Genomic DNA, 21211 nt, shown 5'->3' on the forward strand with positions numbered 1-21211 from the left:
GGGGAATGGCTTCAGGATCCCAGGTTAAGCTGCCTTGGAAAAGCTATTCAGTTCAGGAACCAGCTCAGCTCTCCTGCTCACATTTAGGAGAGGCAGTCTAAGAGAAAACAAAATGCAGGAAAAGTGGCTCAGCACTATCCATGTCCCAAAGATTGCTCAGAAATGGCAATTTATTCCTCAAAAAAAGTTGCCAAAAGGAGTGGGCTGCAATTCAGGTACCACTGCCAATAACAAACTCATTTATTGCCTTCCCCCCATTACATCTTCCTCTGCCATCACCCTGAGCCTCCATAATTATTTAGCTCTAATTAACAATTAAGGAATCCACCAATGTACTAATTTACTTCTAAATGAACAAAGGAACTGGAAAGTAGAGCTGTGGCCTGTCCCTGCAGCAGAGCTGGGCTGCTCCTCATTACCCCCAAACTGCAGTGCCTTTTTTATTCCTAATAAATTATAATGCCAAAGATTCCAGGGCGTCTCTGCTCCTTATTAAGTGCTTGAAAAATAAACTTGTCCCAAATCCAGAGTATTGTTCATTTTCCCCTGCAGACCTATGAATTTCACCACTTTCCTTGTTATGGCAACACCTTGCCAGGGTCTGGGAGAACCAGCAGGTGGGAATCACATCCCAAACAGGATCCAGGACAGAGCCCACCTTCCATCAGTGCCCAGGAAAGGGGATTTTGCCACCTCAGTTCATTACAAACCCACCCAGCAAACCTGGAGCTCGTTCCCCCCTGAGCTGCTGAGCCTGGAGCAGAGGGATGGACCCGGCTGCCAAAGGTCACTTGGCAGTTCCAGTTTGGAATTATCCAGGTGCAGCCAGGCAGGGAAAGGCAGCTGAGAGAAGAGAGACTCTCCCCAAAGAGTTAACAGGAACCAGGGGGATGAGGGGAATTAAGAACTCCAACTGCTCAGTCACACACACACAAATCTCAATTTGCATTTGCTGTTGGTTTCCCCTCAGGATGTGTTTGCACGGACTTGAACACCAAAGCTTGGCTGAAAACCCCAAATAAAGCAGGAACACAGAGCCAGCCTCACTCAGAGCTCTCCCTCATGTCCCCAGCACATGCACAAGAGGGGGACAGCAGCTCCAACAAGGAGCACCAGTGATTTTGGGGGGCAGCCACCCCTCTGCCAGCACCAGATCCCAGGAAACCAGCCCAAGGAGGGTCCCAGAACCACAACCACCCCTCCCACAGAGATCTCCAGCCCTTCCCACCTCTCAGTGGCAGCAGGGAGATCCTGGGGATGCCTCCCCAGGCAGGCATCACATGCCACTGTGGGCAGGAGCAGTGATCATCCTGCTCCATCCCAACCCCTGCCACCCTGCCGCCCTCACCTCCTTCCCTCCAAGCTCATCCAGCCTGGCTCAGCTCCCAGGCAGGTCCACAAATCCTCTGGGCAGGCAATGGCCTGATCCACATCATTCCCTGCCCCACCACCACCCTTCTGGCTCCATGCAAACACTCAGGAAATCACCTGAGCACTCACCATGACTTCCACCAGGTCTGGGATACAGCAAAGTATGTTCAAACCATTAAACAGAGAGGGTGCAGTAAAGAAAATAACAATAACAGCCAAGAAAATCAGAATTAGTGGCCTTCTCTGAGTATTTTGGCTTTGTCTTATTGCTCATCAGAGCAGCTCCTGTCCCCAGGAGACAGCCCGGGGGTGACAGCACAGGGACACGAGGAAGGACAGTGCAGGAGTCGTACCTGAGCAGATGAATCCTGGATTTCATTGGTTTCCTTTGGCACCTGGAGAGTTGGAGAGAGAAGAGAGGAGAAACATCACAGCCCAAGGACCAGCAGTGACTTCAGCACGTGTTTATTGTTGGCTCCAGGACTGAGGAGCTGCCTCTGCCGGCACAGGAAACATCCAGGGAATGCACAGTGGGAGCCAGTCCTTCACAGCAACATGAGGGAACGGCTTCTGATGAAACCTCTCAAGAGTTTGGGTGGGTTTTTGCAGTTTCTGTTGATTTGGAAACTCCTCATTCCTGAGGAGGGCCAGCAAGGGATGGGAACTGGGGGGGATGTGGGGCAGAATTATCCCCATGGGACTCATCTGCAGGCAATTTACTGATGTTTAAAATTGTCTGCTTGATGGGTGAGACCCCAGAGCCATTCAGGGAAGAGCTCCAGGCCTCCACAGCTCGGGACAAGGTTTCATGTACAGGTTTCATTTTGGGATGAGCAGGGGTTACACTGGGCACTCAGCCACTCCTCTTTCCCTCTGTGTTACATCCAGCCTGCTCCACACCCCCCAGCAAAGCCAGCTCCTCAACCCCTCACCATCAGGGCTTTCCCAAAACTCCTCCTCTTCAAACCACACAAAGCAAAGCAGCCCATCCAGGAGTGCAGCAGCCACTGCAGGGCTGTCCCAGGTGTCACCACTCCCCGTTCCCTGCCTGGGTGTGCTGGCTCCAGCATCCCAAAGGGATCCCTGGGCAGGAGCCAGGCAGGGCAGGTGCCCCATCCCACACCCAGCTCCCTGCCCTTTCCCAGCAGCTGTGCCAGCTCCTCACCAGAGCACAGAAACTTTGGGTCACACACGGGAGGCTCGTGCCAAGCACTGACATCCAGCACTTGCCTCTCCCAGGCTCCTATGAAGCACTTCCTATGAAGGGACCTGGCCTAAGATGTGAGGAATTTCCCTGGGCCAGCTCCAGCTCCTGAGGAAAGGCTGGATTCTTCATGTTTTGGGGGATTTATGATGTGATCTGAGCTTTTTGACAGATAAGTTTGTTGAAAATTTGTTGAACACAGCAATGAAAGCAAAGTCCCCCAAACTTCCATTTTCCAGCAATGCTGGCAGAACAGAGGGACAGCTCCTGGAAGGATGATGTACCAAAGAGTGCAAAGCTGCTGGGAGTGGGCAAGAATTCCAGAGTGGTGTCCAGTTCCCAAGGACAGCTTTCAGCTCCTCCCAGAAGCACAGCTCCAGCTGCAGTGTTACTCAGAGCTTTCCTGTGCCACACATCCAGTCAGAGCCACCCCCAGCCTTTCCCTGCATCCCAAACTCTCCCTTTAACTCACTCTCCTTGGCACCAAACCCATCTGTGACTTGAAGGGATGGAAAAGAACCACCCCAACCTCCTCGTACCCCATCCCCAACTGGACATCTCAGCAATTCCAGGCAACGCCCTGGGTTGGACCTTTCACTGGAATTTTGTGACACTAAGGAAAATCTTGGCCCAGCTGTCCCTAAATTTGTGATCTGCCCCAGCCACACCTGTGGCCAGGCTGTTGGGAGCTCCCAGGGGGTTCTGGTGAGGCTGGAGGAGCCAGGGCAGGTTGAGTTGTAGCTGTGGCACTGCTCAGCAGCCGCTGCTGGGTCTCCCATCACGAAGGTCAGCTGCTGGAGAGAGCCCTGGAGGAGACACAGAAAGCAGAGTTTGTGCTCCTGCTTCTTCCAGAGGAGAGGGAAAGGTCTGGAAGGTCCTGCAGGGGAGGTCATGTCCAGCTTCTCACAGCCAGGGATTTCTTTATGGGATGGTTTGGGCAATGAGTATTCCCTCTCCAGCTTCAAGAGTGGCATGGAAAGATGCCATAGGCAGGAACCCTTCCCACTGTCCCAGGCTGCTCCAGCCCCAATGTCCAGCCTGGCCTTGGGCACTGCCAGGGATCCAGGGGCAGCCACAGCTGCTCTGGGCACCCTGTGCCAGGGCCTGTCCACCCTGCCAGGGAACAATTCCTGCCCAATATCCCATCCAGCCCTGCCCTTTGGAAGTTTGAAGCCATTGGACACCAATTCCCCAACCAGATCTTTCCATGTTCACTGCACAGAGACTTCTCTGCATGGTCCAAGTCATGGCCAACACCAGAGGATGAGTGAAGTCCAACCCAGAGGTGACCTGACTGCTGCCCCTTGTGCTGCCCTGACCCAAACCCACCATTCCAAGCCTTTGCTAAGTTTATCCTGCCCAAGCACAAAATAAATGTGGTTTTGGGAGGAGAAGGCGATGAAATGGATTCCATCAGATGGAATTTGTAACCTCACTTATGTGGGTAGAGCAGATCCTGCCCAGCTCTCACCTTAAAGGGGATCTCAAAGGACTCGATGAGGCCCCCAATGATGATCAGCCCCTCAGTGCTCACTCCCATCCCAAAATAGTTGGACCAGCTCACTCTGTCCAGCAGCCGGCAGTCCACGTGCAACTCCAGCCTCTCCAGGGAGATGCTGAGAGCCACTTGGTGCCAGTGCCCATCGCCCAGGAAGGACACTGGGAACCTGAGGGAAAGGGACACAACAGGAAACTTCATCCCACTCCTCATCCAGGACCAGGCTTTACCCCATGGCAGCTCCCAGGGTCCCTCACGGATCCATCCTTAGTGCAGACACAAGGAACAATCCCAGAACTCTTCCAATGCCATCACTGTTTCCTATGGATTTGGGGATGCCTCCAACTGCTTGAGACACCTGAGAAATGACTGAGTTTTGTGTCCTCATTTATCCCCAGGGATCTGAACCTTTTTGTTCTTTGCTTTGTTTTCCAGAGCTGCATCATTTTGGCAGAGTGGAGTTTGGCAGTGACAACCTGCACCAGCTCTGAGGCTGTCTTAGGTTGCAGTACAGGACGTGCCCAAAAGTCTGGATTCTGTCCCCATCTGTTAAAGCAGCTATGGCAGTGATCCTGATCTCTGGGGGAGATCTCCTCTGTTCATGTTCCAGCTGTTCACCCAGCTGTTGCAGTGTTCTTTATCTTTCCCACAGCCCATCCTCCCTCCAGGAGATCTCTCCTGTTCATGGCCATGCAGTCCCAGGGCAGGGCTGATCAAATTCCATCATCCCATTGGGAGATGCTCCAGCCAGGGACAGGAGCCGAGCATTTCCTACCCAGATCAAAGGGGAGATTTGGAACAGCAGAGCAGCCTTTTCCCACTGGATCCCAGAGGAAAACCAGAGCCTTGCACATCATCCCTGCAGCTTTGGAGGAAAACTGCACCTTGTGCAGGAGCCCTGCTCCAGCAGAACCACATCTGTCACTGCAGGAGGATGCAGCCACCATGGAATGGGACTGCACCAACCCTGACTGACTGACGGGGGCACCTTGGATTCTCACTCTGGCAGTGTTTGGGTTTGTTCTCTGTAATACTGGATTTCTATTTTAATTTTCCTAGTAAAGAACTATTATTCCTATTCCCATATCTTTGCCTGAGAGCCCCTTAATTTCAAAATTATAATAATTTGGAGGGAGGGGGTTTACATTTTCCATTTCAAAGAGAGGCTCCTGCCTTGCTTAGCAGACACCTGGCTTTCAAACCAAGACAGAGGGACATCACCTTCCTTCAGCTGAGGGGAGCCCAGCACTGCCCAAAACCCACCCGACAGGGAAAGCCTTGGCCTTGGGAGGAGAAGAGGAAGGATGGTGTCTTGGGGTGACTTTATGATGCTTGTATCCCCAAATGATCTGTTCTGTTAGTGTTAAATATTAAGTTCTGCAACTTTAAAACTAGTTCCAAGAATAAAAAAGGAAAAAAAAGTATAAATTTGTTATCAAAAACTACACTCACTGCTCCACATCCTTCTCACAAACTATTATCTGCAGTGGACAGCAAAAAAAACCCTCTTTTTGCTTTTAGTTGTTTTTTCTAACTAACTAAGGCAAAAAAGTTCCTGAAACTGTAGTTTTGATTTCTTTTCCCTTCTTCCTAAGATTGTTTAAACCTGCTCTAAACTAAAAACCCCAAAAAACACCAAAAACTCACAACTCTAGCCCACCAAACCTGGCCTGGGCCACGGCACTTCCCAGCGCCAAAAAAACTAAAAACAAACGAAATAAACCAAACTACAAACCACAAAAAAAACCCCTCTTCTAAATTTGTCATCTCTTCAAAGCAATAAAAAAGTTTTACCGTTTAGTATTGGTCATTTTTATGCTAAAAAGTGCTTTGCCTGTTAAATAAAGAAGCCCATTGCCATTTTTCCTTTTCTCTCTGAAAAAATACTTTTTCCCCAAACCAAACTGCTTAAATCTGTTTCCTAAAAAAAAAAAAAAAAAAAAAAAAAAAAAAAAATTCAAAAGTTTCCTCCCAAATTTACCCTAAACCAGGACAGATGGAAAGGCAGGAAATCAGCTGAACTTACTCGTAGTGTCTCCTCCTCGTGGTGACAAAGACCAGGGCGTGGGGGCTGACCCTGATCTGGAAGAGCAGGTGGCTGCGGTGGCTGAGGATGGTCACCAGGCTGGTGTCCTCCTTCAGAGAGTACCTGAGCTTCAGCAGCACGCTCAGCTCGTCTGCAAACCTGGCAGGAAGAGGGGACAGGTGACATTGTGCAGCTGCTGCTGTGCCACCATCAGCTGAGCTCTTAGGATACAAAAAATAGAGTCGCAAATGAACCGAGTGAGAAGGAAAAATAAAGGGGGAAAAGAGGCAATGATCGTCACAGTTGAGAGGTTCCAAGAGAAGCAGCAGGGTCGAAATTAGCATTGCTGACGTGGTGGGGCCGTGCCAGGGTGGCCTTCCTGCACCCAACCAGCAAACAGCAAAGAAACCCAGAATGATTTGAGTTGGAGGAAACCTTCAAGCTCATCTCATCCACCCCCTGCCATGGGCAGGGACATCTCCCACCATCCCAACCTGGCCTTGGACACTGCCAGGGACAGCACAAACCGTTCCAAAGTGTAAGAATTGAAGGAAGCCCTGAGCTCGGAACACAGAGTGGCTGAGTTATCTCCATGTCACCATGGCATGGGCTCTCCAAGGAATTCCTCAAACCAACAGCCACTCCTCAGATGATTTTTGAGCCCCATTCCCACCCCTGAAGGGAGGTTACCTGTCCCCAAAGGCCTCCCTGGTGGGGATGTTGAGGGTTGCATACTGCCCGATCTCCAGGATCCTGCACTTGCTGTGGTCGTAGCCAAAGGAGACATTGCTGAGGTCCTGGGCATGGAGAGTGATTTTGTCCAGCAGGTTCACCTCATCTGTGTTGGGGGAGAAGAGAGAGATGCTCAGTAGGCTGAGAAACCTCCACTACAGAGCTCTGCTCCCTTTATATTCCACCAAGAGAAAAACAGACAAACTGGACAACGGACAAAACCCACAGGAAGAGTGTAAATCTGGGAAAATCAAAATCCAGTACACAAGTTCAGCCAACTCAGACCACAAAAACTATTCAGACACATTCACAAACAGCCAGGCGAGATTTTTGAACCACAACGTGAGTTTTGAAGCCAGTGTCCCAAATGCAGAAAGGGTCATTTCTTCCCCAGCTGTGGTGGTACCTTTACAACCACAGAGTTGGGACACAAATGTCCCAAACCACAAGTCCTGGAGCAGCTGGGTACAGGAATCCTGCTCATCCTTTCCCAAACTTCTTTGTTGATGCTGTAAATAAAGAATTGGACCAAGGAGTGGGAAGAAGTCTCTGTGTCCCTCAGCGTGTCCTGAGGGTGGGGACACCCCTCTCTGCCCAAAGCAGGGCTCAGCCCTATCACAGGGTCAGGAATTCCAGTGGGAATTCCCAGGAAGGGAAGGATTCACTCTCAGAATGTGCTGTGAAGTTCTGAGATGGTTTGAACAGGGCAGAGCCCTGTTTGGCTGTTTGGCATCACCATGAGAAGTTTTCACTCCCTGGGTGAACAGATTTTCCCAATTCATCTTAAACTAAAGAATCTTTGAGCTACAGGAATTCCTGAGAAAAAAATGTGTTTAAAACCTCAGGGTTTCTTGCTCCTCTCCATTAGCAGAAAGATTTGCAGACCTCAGATGTCTAAAACCAGGTTCCTCCAGTGTGGTAACAACGCTGCCACCAGCAAGGAGTGGGGACAAGGGACAGACTCAGACCAACATCCTTGGTCCAGCCTTGCAGGATCCCTCCAGACCCCACAGTCCCTTTCCTGGGAGGGTCTGGACAATCCCACTCGATGATCTGTCAGTGGGAATTGTGCCAGCACCATCTGCACGAGCATCTGCCATGGCTTGGGAAGCATCCAGGCCCTTCACTCACTGTAATTCCCACTGTGGATGAGGTGTGAGATTGATGGGAGGGCAGACAAACAGCCCCGGGCATGCTGTGACCTGCCAGGAGATATCCACAGCCCAGAGAGGAAAATAACAAATCAATCAGGCAGAAAGCAGCTTTGATCTGCTTCAGACACTCGTGTGTCACTCCTGACCCATCTCCTTGGAAGATGTTGCATGGGAAAGAGGGGAAGGAATGGAGGAAATGTGGGGAGTTGGGATTTCACCTGGGATTTCCCCAGCTCCCCACATGGGCACAGCATCCATTGGTTTCCAGGCATCCTAAAGCTTTGCAGAGTGAAGGTGCAGCAGCTTTTGGCAGCAGGAACACCAAAAAACTGGGACCAAGCCAGAGGGTGAAGGGTTGAGCCCCTGGGAGCCCTGACCAGCCAAAAACCCCCAAAGGCAGAGCCAGCAGAGTTTATCAGCACAGCATGGGAATTAATCCAAGAACAAACAGCTCACAGAGGGGAAAATATCAGGAATGCTTCTCAGTCCCAAGCATTTCTGGGAGGGATTCCCTCACTGCTGACATCAATGGATGTGCCAGGACCTGAACAATTCCATCTCCAGGGGCTGCAGCCCCCACCAGGGTCCAGCTCTGCTGGAGATCACAGCAGTGAGAGATCACTGGGTCCTGTCAGGGATGAGCCTGCCCACATCTGCTGCAGCTGGAATTAACACACAGGGAATATTCCCTGGGCAGGCTCTGATGACAGGGAACGAAGGGGGAATGGTTTTAAACTAAAAGATCGATTTGGATTTGAGGGAGACAGTTTTTTACAGTGAGGCTGGTTAAACACTGGCACAGGGTGCCCAGAGCAGCTGTGGCTGCCCCTGGATCCCTGGCAGTGCCCAAGGCCAGGTTGGACATTGGGGCTGGAGCAGCCTGGGACAGTGGGAGGTGTGGGTGGGATGGGATGGTTTTTAAGGTCCCTTCCAACCCAAACTATAACAGGATTCCAAGAGGAAGTTCCTGCACTCTCTGCAGTTCATTGCCCCACAGTTTTGGGGTTGTTCACAACCCTGGATTTAGGGCTCAGCCAGCCTCAGCACCAAAGCTTTTCCTTGCTGCTTCTCCCCAGCATTAACCAAGGGCCACCTCTCCCCCTGGCACAGCTGGATTTGTGGTTACTACAAGAACATCACAGATTTGCTGTACATTTCCAAGCAGGTTTTTTTTCTGCCCTTTGCCTTGAACGCTGGCAGCAGACAGGCTGCTTCCCAAGGACACAGATTACCTGGGAAGCGATTCCCAGCTGCAGGGGCTGTCCCCAGCTCAGAGAGCAGGGTCACACCTTCCTGGGAGCACACTAATCCCAGACAGGGGATGCTGAGGCTGCTGGGTGCACTTGCTGCAGCACCCAGTGGTAGGAACAGGCCAGGCTGTCCATCTGCTACAGGAATTCTCCGTTTCCTTTACAAAAATCCGATTTTCTGTGGAGTTTTCAGCATTCCCAAGGCTAAGTTGCTTTATCCCCCCAGCCAGGCTTCCCTTCTCCTTCCAGAGGCCATCAGGGAGCAGCTCTGCTCACAAACAGTTTCTACCCCTTCTGAGCATCCTGCACCCACAGCACCCTCCCCCCTCCATCCTGGAGCCCAAAACAGAGCTCACAGCCCAGCTGTGCTCACCTGGGGCTCTCCTTGTCCTTCCCACAGAGGACACCCAGCATCCCAACACAACACCCTTTGCTATTCAACCTCTGCCCAAACACCTCCAGAATGGCTATTCCTGCACTGCAGAGGACATTCCTGGAGTTTAACTGCAGCTGCAAAATCCAACTTGCTCCTAAAAGCAGCACAGGAATCTTCCCAGGCATCTCAGTGCCAGGGAGACTGGTGCAGGGGCCCTGGGGGAGAGAGAGCTGCTCTCTGGAGCTGCTGTGGGGAGCTGGAGCACCCCAGGACAGGCAGGGCTTTGTTAACAGGCACAGATTCCAAGGGGGAGCACTCCAGGCAGAGCCAGCCCCCAAGGAGATGCTCCACAAGCAGCCCCAGCAATGAGGAATCAGGAGCAGATCCCTCCTGGAGCACCCTCAGTGCTAAAGGGAAGCACAGGCAGGAGCTGGTGTGGAAACCAGGCTGCAGTGGGGTGTAAAGTCTACCCAAAGGACAAGGAGAGAAATTCCATCCAGGGAAGAGCCACGGCTCATCCAGGGGACAAAAATCTCTCACCAAAGCTAGGATAAGGCTGAGGGCACAGGGCTGAGCTTAAATAGGGCTGCTGGGATCCCAGGTGAGGGTGGGCTGAGCTGGGGGTTCCAGGTGAGGCTGGCTGGGGTCATTAAGGGCCATTAGTGCTCTCAGGAATCAGATGGGTTTCAATAGTGCCTGTCCCCCATCCCATCCCATCCCAGAGGAAGGTGTTCCCTGGGGGGCACCCCCAGCTGCAGACACAGAGAAGTGACCACCCATGTTCTCCTCTGGCTCCTTTCAATGTGTGAAGCTTACACTGAGCTTTATGTTCTCCCCAAAAGAGGTAAGTGAGGGAAAATTGTATTAAAGAGCCAAAACTCGGGAGCTCCTAAGAGGGTCTGTCAGGCTGAGTCACTTCCCCTGGATGTGGCACTGGCTGGAACCTGGAATAACAGGGCTGGCCAAGCCCTGGGGACAAGGCCAGGGGACAGCCCTGGCTGGGGAATGGAGCCTATGACCTAATGGGCCTTTCCTCCCTCTGGTTCCTGAGTGCCTGATGGAAATGTCCTGCCAGGACTTGCTTTGGATCACTCCAAACTCTGCATCAGAGAGGCTGGGGCATCACAGCTCCAGAATTTAATCAGGAAGGATCCCTGCATTAAGGGATGGAAAACCAAGGCTGCATGCTGGGCCCTCACACCAGTGACACCAGCACAGCCCTCCCAACACTCCAGGGCTCCTCGCTGCCACCCCACAGCCTTGGAGAGGTGTTGGAGGTTGTGCCTGACTTTCTCTGGAGCAAGGGCAGCAAAAATGGCAATTCCTGCTTGTCTGGAATTGCCTGGTGACTCCATACAATGAGGAAGCTCAAGGACACCTTGGCACAAAGCTTTTCTAGGCAGCTCTTCCTGCTTCTCCTTCCATCCCAGAATTTCTGGTGCCAATGCCCACGGCAGCCACTGCACATCCATGCCCTGCTGTTCCCATTTCCCTCCCATCCAACCATCCCTTTCTAAGGGCACCTCCAGAAGGCACCCGAGGTGAGCTCTGAGCTGCAGCACTCACAGCTCCCAGGGCTGCTTATGCAACAGGATTTCAACTTCTCCTCCCTGCTCCAGAGAACAAGGACAATTTGGGTTTGACCCCGTGGCTGCAAGTCCAGGAGGGGACAGAGCCAAAGCAGGAAGAAAAGGAACCAGGACATTTCCCACGGAGGACGCTGGACCCATTATGGCAGAGTGAATGCAGCCACCCACCCACAGAGAGGACAGCGAATTCCAGGGGAGAGAAACCTTCTGGGAAGAAAGAGCTCGGCTGCACGCATTGTGTGGACAGGAAAAGGGAGCACAGGTTCTCCTGCAGCTGTGCTGCCGCTCCTTTGTGCCTGCCCAGCACGGGGGGCTCTGGGGGTGGGGATGGGGCTTCTGGGGACAAAGCCCGGCCAGGAGGAAGGGCTGCTGCAAGGCAGGATGACCCCGAGTAAGGATAAACTGGCTGCAAGGAAAAGTAGGGCAAGTGGCAGCAAAGGAAGAGAGCTCTGGGAGCAGGGAAGAGTTTCAGAGCTGCTAAAGCCAGAGTGGGCACAGGACTGTCAGGTTTATCCTCCTCAGGGTAAATCCCAACTCTCCATGAGCCAGCATAACAATCTCACCCCATTAACTGAGGGGGAGAGGTCTGAGGGGTTGTCTGCTGTCCTTTGGGGATATTGGAAACTGTGGTCACTGCTCTGCAAAGAGAGAGAAAGGACAGCAACACCCACAGAGCTCTTTTTGGGGAAAAAAGGCCAATTTATTGTATTTAAAGTGTGTTAGTGCAGCCAGGACAGGACAGGAGCTCATGGGACAATTGGGAAAAACATCCCTGGGACAGCACCTCAGGATGTGTCCCACGGGAAAGACACCAGGGGTTAATGTTGGTGATGAATTCCACTCTGTTTGTCACCGTGTTCTCACCCTGGGAGACTCCTCCCTAACTGAAGCTGCAGTCAGCTTGTCAGCCTGGGAATGGAGCTGAGAGTCAGGAGAAATCCAGGCCTGGAAAGAATTTCCAAGCTGTAATTCCCCAGCTCTGTGAATGTGTGTGTCCACAGGAAGGGTTTGGGCCATGGAGCAAATCCTGGAGGCTGGAGACCCCTCTGAAGGAGGCTGGGCTGGGAGGGAGCCTCACAAGGACCAGCAGGGTTTGGTAGCCTCACTTGACTTGGGGTTGTTTAATAGGAAACCAAAAAAGAAGTCATTTCCAACCTTTCCAAGATGTGCTCAGAGGTGACAGAATCGTGACATAATTCAGGTTGGAAGGGACCTTTAAAGGTCACCTCATCCAAACCCCCAGACCTCTCAGAGCTCTCAGAGCTTCCTGAGCACCCCCAAGAGTTAACCCCAGCAGAGCTCCTGGTCCCTGGGGAGGTGCTCTGGTGTCACCCAGCCTTGCCCAGCCCTCACCCCCCAGGCCACACTCACACCTTGGAGCATCTTCCACCCCCTGTTCTCCTCATTTCCCCTCCAGATCCTCCTCCCCTGCTCTGTGCATTCATCTCCTGCCCCTCCTGGAGCACTGGCAGCTCCTGGGCTGAGCTCAAACCTTCACTTATCTCAAGTCAAACACCACAGAAATGATGTTTTAGCCACATTCAGGGCCTAAAAGCTTTAGCTGGAGGGGTATTTTTACATGGTTTTCATTTAAATCCCCACACAACCACTCCTCAACCTGTTCAATTTGGCCTCACAGCAATTAAATTAATTACTGAATTACAGGGAGTCAGCATTGGAATTGGTGTACAATGCCTATCCAGGGGATTCTGTGGGATTCCTTTTAAAAAACTTTAAAATATCCCAATAAAATTTGTGTGACACTGAGTGGGGACAAGTGCTATAAACACTAGCCTTCACTGTTGCTTATAAATAAACTTCTCTTTATTGCTCCATTGTCAAAGTTAATTAACTGCAAATTCTCCAGTCTCTCCCACTCCAGGGACTTGTTTCCAGCACCAGCCTTCCAAGAGCCTCCTTCTCTGTGGTTTTATAACAAAAAAATCCCATGTTTTATAGGGTTGGAAGACAAACAGAAATAAACACCAAAGCCATGAAGGGACAATCCCAAAATCCTGCTCTGGGTGGGATGGACACCCCAGGTTGGGAAGAACTCACAGCCTGGCTTTGTAGCCCTGATTTCCATCATCCTCTGGTTCTGATCACTGAATCCCAGAATAATTTAGGTTGGAAAAGTCTTCCAGGGCCATCGAGTCTCAGCTGTGCCCAGTCCCCACCCTGTCCCCAGCCCAGAGCACTGAGTGTCACCTCCAGCCCTTCCTGGGATACCTCCAGGGATGGGGACTCCAAACCTCCCTGGGCAGCCCCTTCTGATGTTTAACAATGTTTTCCATGGAGAAATTCCTCCTGATGTCCAACCTGAGCCTCCCGTGGCCTGAGTCCTCAGCCTCTCATTCTGGAGAGCACATGAATATTGGTGTGCAAACAGTCCCAAAACTCCCAGGAATTGTCTGGATTTGAAAGACTCCAAGGTCAAGAGGAGCATCCAGCCCTGGTTCCAACAGCAGGAGAGGAGAGGAGAGGAGAGGAGAGGAGAGGAGAGGAGAGGAGAGGAGAGGAGAGGAGAGGAGAGGAGAGGAGAGGAGAGGAGAGGAGAGGAGAGGAGAGGAGAGGAGAGGAGAGGAGAGGAGAGGAGAGGAGAGGAGAGGAGAGGAGAGGAGAGGAGAGGAGAGGAGAGGAGAGGAGAGGAGAGGAGAGGAGAGGAGAGGAGAGGAGAGGAGAGGAGAGGAGAGGAGAGGAGAGGAGAGGAGAGGAGAGGAGAGGAGAGGGAGAGGAGAGGGAGTCTTTCCTGCTGGTTCCTCCCAGCTCCCTGCAGGGCAAGGATTTGCTGATCCAGTTTGTGTTTCCATCATCAGGAACTGGACCTCAAGTCTCTCCTGTCCTGGGAAGCTCAGGTCCATATTCCTGCAAGGGATCCCTGGGCACACAGAGCTTTCCTTCTCTTCCCCTTGAGCTTTCCTGATGTTTTGTGGAGCCTTGAACTCCTCCCAAGGCAGGCTGGGATGTGTTTGTACAGCCTGAGCCACGTGTTGAGGCCAGGCCAGCGGGAGGAGCAGCGATGCCAAGCCAAGGTGTGCCAGCTCTCAGGTGACAGATGGCTCCTGGCACAGGTGCCACCCTCCCTGGCCGCCTTTCAGCACTGACTCACATCTGGGCCATCACCCCCCGCCTGCCCCACACATCCCCAGGGATATCAGGTTTATCTGCAGGTTCCCATTCCATGCCAAAGGAACCCACCCAGCACCAGGAGCGGGAGGGTTTTGGGGTGCAGCGAGTCTGCATTTGCTGAAACGAGAGGAATTCCCAGGGCAGGCTCCCTGGATGGATTTATTTGGATTTTCTCAGGCTGTAATCTCTCCCAGACGTGTGTCTGCAGCAGCAGATAACACCAAGCCCAGCATTTCCCTGATCACTCAGGACACTTTTAACACTGCTGAAATAACAGCCCACACTGAGCTGCTGCCAGGCTCTAAAATAACATCTCTGAGACAATGGCAGGTTAAGCTGGAGAAATATTCATGGAGATCAGCTTGGGATGGAGAAGGAGGGGACTGGGGTATCCCAAAACTCGATATTTCCCATAAAATTCACTTCATTCCAGAACCCTGACGTTGCATTTCTTGTATGTACAGCCCCAGGCTGGGCCAGGGGAGGCTCAGGCTGGACATCAGCAGGAATTTCCCCATGGAAAGGGTGGTTAAACATTGGAAAGGGCTGCTCAGGGGGAGTCCCCATGCCTGGAGGTGTCCAAGGAGGGCTTGGATGTGGCACTCTGGGCTGAGGACAAGGTGGGGATCGGTCACAGGTTGGATTTGATGATCTTGGAGGTCTTTTCCAACCTAAACGATCCTGGGATTCTAAACTGGTTGCTGTTTTATTCATGGCAGCCACAAAACCAGAGTGTTTTTTCCCTAACCTGGCTGATTCCCTAATCCAGCAGATCCACCTGGCAGGAGCCCTGAGCTGAGCCATCCTCCAGATGAGCCAGAGATTTCCCAATTGCATCTTCCCAGAGCTCTCCTGTGCTCAGAGCTCTGCCTGCTGCACTCCTGCCGTCCAGCCCGGCAATCCCAGCCCTCTCTCTCAGTGGGTTCACGACAAACACGATTTATCAACATCCCTGCAGTGACCCAGGGGACAAAGTGCCCGGGGCAGGCGAGGGAGTCAGACAGCTCCATTTTCCAGCTTGATAAGAGCCAGTGACTTCAGCCAGGCAGAAATCAGAGAATGCCCTGGGAAAGCCTGGCTCAGGTCCTGTGGCTGAGGGAGCCCTGAGTTATCACATCCCAGCAGGATGGGCAGAAATCCCACCTGGAATTTCCTGTGCCCTTGGCCTCGTGCCCCCAGCCCCATCACACCCCCTGCACCCAGCACAGAGCTGCCAAATTCCCACTCAGCTCTGCTTGGACTCAGACAAACCCAAGGGTTTAGGGGAGATAAGAGGTCAGAGAAGTGAACTGAGGGGATTTAACAACGCAGCCTGCAGTGAGCAGGACCCAGAGCTGGTGATGGGAGATCCAGAAACCCCTCGGGGGGCAGGACGGAGCTGCTTTCACATTTAAACTTGGCTTTCCTGCCAGCCTGCAGAGAGAACCTGGGAAACATCACTGTGGGGTGATCAGTGGTCCCAAAAGCTGAGGGCAAACGTGACAAACCCAGCACTGCCCTTCCCTGAAAGGGAAAGAGCCAAAAGGCAGGGGACACAGGGCTGGGTGTGAGGCTGCCAGGGACAGGCTCCTGTGCCATGTCTGGGCTCCTGGGCATGCTCTGCTGCCTGCCCAGCAGCCCTGGGAGCTCAGGGGAGCTTGTGGGAAACTCCAGCATCCTCTCAGGAGTGTGGGGTCTGTTCAGGACTGTCCCTACTGCACCTCTTCCAAACCCATCCCAACTCAGGGACACCCTTCCCTCACCCTGCCATCCCTCAGCCAGGACAATTGGCCTTTAAAGGATGGCCACAGGGTCGAGTTTAGCTAAAATGCAGCCACTTCATGCTGCCATCTCCACTTTGGGGACACTGACATCCCCTGAGGAGGACCAAGGCCCTGTGCTGAGGGACAGGGGACAGACAGACAGACAGACGCTGCTCCTGGGAGCCCATGGGGGAGCTGGACCTGCCTGAGCTGAGCTTTGCACCTACCAGTGCCTCCCCCAGCTCCTGTCAAGCTCCAGTAGGACCAATTTTCACCCCAAATTAACAGCAGGGAACTTCATTAGAGGGAGAGTGACCAACTCTCACCCCAAATTAACCCCAGTGAACTTCATTAGAGGGAGAGTTTTGACTGCAGGACAGCAAAGGCCCCGGTGCCTCACAGGGATCCAGTTCTGCTTCCTTTGCTTCAGGAGCTGCTGTTCCAAGGGTCAGAGCTCAGGCTCTGAGCTGGTATTAAAATTCTGGACCTGGGTCAGTGTCTGGAGGTTGCATTTGGCCCCTGGGCATCATTATCCCTGGGGGATGTGCAGGAACAGAGCAGGAGTGAGAGGAGGAGGCAGCAGAGCCTCATCCCAGCCCAGCCTGGCCAGAGCAGGGCAGGAGCACCAGCCCCGACCTTCCCCTTCAACACAGCTCCCAAGAATAGAAAAACAAATTCAAAATGAGTGTTTCCAAGCCTAACAAGCTGCCATTTCACAGCCAAACAGAGCTCAGATTTTCACCCCAGGCAAAACATGTGCACATTTGTGATTCACTCCACGCCGGAGCTGCCAGGTTTCTGTACAAACAATTGAATTGCTGCGGTTTCAACCTTGACTCAACTCCCAAATGCTCCTCCAAGCTCCTCTGACAGAGCTCATCACCTCCCACCTCCCCCCCACCACTGGTATTTTTACACCCAAATTATCTTTGGGTGCCTGGGAGCTTCCAGAGTCCCTGAGGAGCTGCAGCTTCTCTGGAGGTGGGAGTCACTGAGAGCCCCAACCAAAAGATTTCCTTTTGTAAACCCCTTTCAGCAGCTCAGCTCGAGCCCACAATGCTGGAACCAGAGCTCAGGAGGCTCTGGGCAAATAAACATCAACCAGGATTGTATTGGTGTGCAGAGGAGCTGCCAAACCCCAAAACTGGTGCTGGAGGCACCACTTTGCCAAACCCCAGGAGGGGCTGAACCCTCTGGAGCTCCCTGGGCACAGCCTGGGCTGAGGGGGCTCCACAGCTGGAAACCTGGATGAGGATGAGGATGAGGATGAGGAAGAGGAAGAGGATGAGGATGAGGATGAGGATGAGGATGGATGGGGATGAGGAAGCTTCCAGCAACTCCCAGCGTGGGTGAGATCCCAAGGAGGACACTCTCAGCACGAGGGCATGGGCCAAGCTTTGTGCAAAAGCCCCTTGCTGGATGTGGACACCTCCATCCCTATTTCCTCTCCAGGGTTCCAAATCCTCTTGTTCCCCCTGAAAAACTCCCTATCCAAAGCCTGCCTTGTGCCCATTCCTGTATTTTCTGCTTCAAAGGCTGCATTGGAGCATCCCACCATCAATAACAATTTCCAAACCAATTTTCCTTTCTCTCTATTTCTTCACCAACCTAAAGAATTTCCCAGAGATTTTTTTATGCAGTAGAACCAAGAGGAAAATCTTTTCTTTTTCCCCTCTCAAACCTCCAGTTTTTGAGCCTGGATTATTTATCACAAGCAAAGCTGAGAAGGGCCAAGGTCAGATACTCTCCCCCATCCTGCTGCCTCTGCACAGGGAAGTGTGGATTTGGGAAGAGCCCCAGACAGAGCTGACAAGTCTTATTTGAACAGCAGAGATAGCTCTGCCCTGCAAAAAAAAAAAAAAAAAAAAAAAAAATATATATATATATATATATATATATATATATATATAAAATCTGCTCTTCATTCCACCCTCTGCCTTTGAGTGGGGGAAAACATTTGTTAGTGATTCATCACTTCCCTGAGCAGCCCAGACTGAGGAAAGGATGGATTTGGGATGTGGGGGAGCTCTCAGGGTTAAAGGGAATTGCTGGAAAGAAATCACACAGAAAACTTTCCCAATATTTAAGTTAAAAAAAAAAAAAAAAAAAAAAAAGAAAAGAAAAGAAAAGAAAAAAGGAAAATGAGTCAGTTTGAGTCAGCCCAGAAATGAAAGGTTTCACCTCTGTGGATGAGCTGCCTCTTTCTTGTTTTTTTTTAATTCAGTGCAAGTTCACTTTAATTAACTGAAACTGTTTGAAAGTGAAAATTCAATGTTATTTTTAACCCCTGGAGATGACAGGACATTTCCTCCCTCCTCCAGTAAACCACTTTTTGGGTTTTTAATTGACTCTTATTTTTTTTCACAAACCCCAGGAAACCCAACAGTTTCAATGGGCTGGAGTTTCACCCCCACTTCATGATTGGAAATTTTCCACCAGATCAGACCCAACTTCACCAACCTCCACCAAGTCCACTGAGCTCCAGCCTCCTGAGTCCTCCCTCAATTCCCTGTTCCTTCACCTGGAAGCAGCTGACCTGAGGAACATCCCCAGGCAGAGAATTCCTCTGTATTCTGTTCCACATCTCCTGTGGCAGTGCCTCAGAATCCTCTGGATTCTCTCCCCTCTGACAATGCAGCCAATATTTTGCTGCATCTCCATTCCTCCTCATTTTCAAGAGGAAACTTTCAGAACAAAAAAAAATTCTGAAGCACTGAAGAGTATCCCTGGAATTCCCACCTTTATGGACACACACTGGTTGGAAAACACCTGTAACCCACCCTGGAATGCTTAAAAAAAAAGAAGAAAACCTAAATATATATATACATATATAAAAAAACCTTTTATATATATATGAAACTTTTATATTTTATATATCATTTCTATTTGGATAGAAATCTCCAAAATCCCTCTGCACATCTCCCTTGGGAGCTCCTGGACACGGACGAGCCCCTGCTGCTGCACAGCTCTGCTCCTCAGGGCTCTCCCAAAAATATCCCTGAAAAATGAACTCCTCTCCAAAGCTCCCTGACAGTGTGGAGTGCTGCAGACACGGCGGGATGGCTGCTCCTGCTCCCACACCTGCATTTCCTGAGGGCACTAAACCTCACTTTCCTGTCTAACTCCAGCAATTCCTGCAGGATTTATCCAGCCAGCAGTGAGCAGCTCTCACTGGGCTCCTCCAAACGCACCGGGCTGGGTTTGTTTTGCAGTCATCAGATTAAATGTCCTGGAGATTGCTGCAGCATCTCCCCCGCTGGGCTGGAGCAGTGTTCCAGCCTTTCCAGCACACTCCAGTGCCCTGGGAGCAGCAGGACCACAGGAAGGAATGGCTTTGCTTCTTTTTTCCTCGTTTGGAAAAGAAGCAAACAAAGAAAAGTGATGTAAAAAGTGGAGCTGGCTTGAACTGCTGTGCCAGTCTCATCAAACCTGCAGCAAAAGAAATACTCCAAAGGATCTGCTCAGCTCTAAATATTGCATTCTTTCAATTCACTGTAAAATCTGAACAAAGCAAGGTTCAATCACACACCTGCACAGCCACGGGGCTGTTCCCTCTGCCAGGACACTGCTGCAGGATGTGGGCAGCCTCAAATACCTCTTCTCCCTCAAATATTTGATTCCTGCATTTCAAGAGCCTGCCCAGCCCTCCTGAGCCCAACCATGTCCCCAGCACTGCCAAGGCCAGCACTGACCCATGTCCCCAAGTGCCACATCCACACAGCTTTTAAATCCCCCAGGAATGGGGCTCCACCACTGCCCTCAGCAGCCTGGGCTTGAAAACCCTTCCCATGAAGGAATTTTTCCTCATTTCCAATCTGAACCTGCCCTGGTGCAACCTGAGGCTGTTTCCTCTTGTCCTAGCAAGAAAGAGCAAGAAGCAGTTTGTTTTCTAGGGAAAACCATAGGGAAGGAAATGGGATTTCCAGTCCACCCTGTGATGGTGTTTGGCAGCAAACTGTGGATCACAATGAGGACAAACCCCAGCTGGGGTGTGGGGGGTCCTGAGGAGCTGCAGGGGTGGCTTTGCTCTGCCCCACTGCAGAAGGGGCTCCAAACACGAGGAATTGAGGGTTTAAACATGACATCAGCCACCAGTCAGCTCCTGGCTCCTGCACCCTGCTCAGAGCCACCTCTGGGGAGTCTTGGAGATGCCAACTCTTGATGTAAAGGCTTGAAAAAAATAATCCACCCAGTCTCCTCCAGCCTTAACCCATTTCTAGGTGTGAGCTGAGAAAAACCCACTCATGTATCCAAGCAGAGGAACATCCATCTCCATGCTGTGGGAATTCCTGTCTCTTGCTTCCTGCAGTCAGCTCTGCAGTATGGGCAGGGCTGTAAAGCAGCAGCACACATGGAATTGTGGAATTGTTCAGGCTGGAAAATCCCCCTAAAGTCACTGAGTCCCAGTGTTCCCACAGCTCTGCCAGGGCCACCACTGACCCAGGTCCCCAAGTGCCACATCCCACAAGGGATGGGGACTCCAAACTTCTCTGGGAGCCCCTTCCAATGTTTAATCACCCTTTCCATGGGGAAATTCCTGCTGGTGCCCACCCTGCCCTCCCCTGGCCCAGCCTGAGGCCGTTCCCTCTCCTCCTGTCCCTGTTCCCTGGAGCAGATCCCAAATCCCCCCGGCTGTCCCCTCCTGTCAGGGAGTTGTGCAGAGCCACCAGGGCCCCCCTGAGCCTCCTTTTCTCCAGGCTGAGCCCCTTCCCAGCTCCCTCAGCCTCTCCTGGGGCTCCAGACCCTTCCCCAGCTCAGTTCCCTGCCCTGGGTAGCAGCAATTCCCAGGACTGGGTCATTCCTGGCTGCCTCAGCCCCCTCGGAGCAGGGAGAAGGGGCTGAGGACAGTCCCAGCCAGGCTCTGGCTGTTTTATCAGCCCATTTATCTCGGCTACTTCCAGCCCTATTCTGTTTCCAATCAGCATCTCCAGTCCGCTCTGGCCTGTGGGAATTCCTGTAAAAGCCTGGAAGGAATATAAAAATGAAACAAAAACACATTCAGGGAGATTAAAGCCGTGTGCTGTGAAAAGGAGCAGGGTTCATGTTCTCACATCACACTGGGTGCCCTCCCTGGCAGGGTGGGCAGGCCCTGGCACAGGGTGCCCAGAGCAGCTGTGGCTGCCCCTGGATCCCTGGCAGT

General features: G+C 51.9%; 1 protein-coding gene across 6 annotated transcripts in view; it reads right to left on the minus strand.

Moving 5' to 3' along the window:
• Window positions 1-21211, minus strand: part of LOC106855943 (uncharacterized) — a 77270-nt gene that overhangs the window by 42868 nt on the left and 13191 nt on the right. For 5 of the 6 annotated variants that reach the window (XM_088177445.1, XM_088177446.1, XM_088177447.1 and 2 more), the window contains exons 2-6: window positions 6790-6937; window positions 6100-6258; window positions 4047-4242; window positions 3244-3381; window positions 1725-1766 (exon numbers count right to left, since the gene is read on the minus strand). In XM_088177445.1, coding sequence (XP_088033571.1) covers window positions 1725-1766; window positions 3244-3381; window positions 4047-4242; window positions 6100-6258; window positions 6790-6937 — 683 coding nt within the window. Of the gene's footprint in view, window positions 1-1500; window positions 1518-1724; window positions 1767-3243; window positions 3382-4046; window positions 4243-6099; window positions 6259-6789; window positions 6938-21211 lie in introns of those variants that run through there. The other variant, XM_088177449.1, reaches the window with a different exon arrangement.

This window comes from Sturnus vulgaris, chromosome 22 (assembly GCF_052056855.1).
Source record: "Sturnus vulgaris isolate bStuVul1 chromosome 22, bStuVul1.hap1, whole genome shotgun sequence".
Taxonomy (NCBI): Eukaryota; Metazoa; Chordata; class Aves; order Passeriformes; family Sturnidae; genus Sturnus; species Sturnus vulgaris.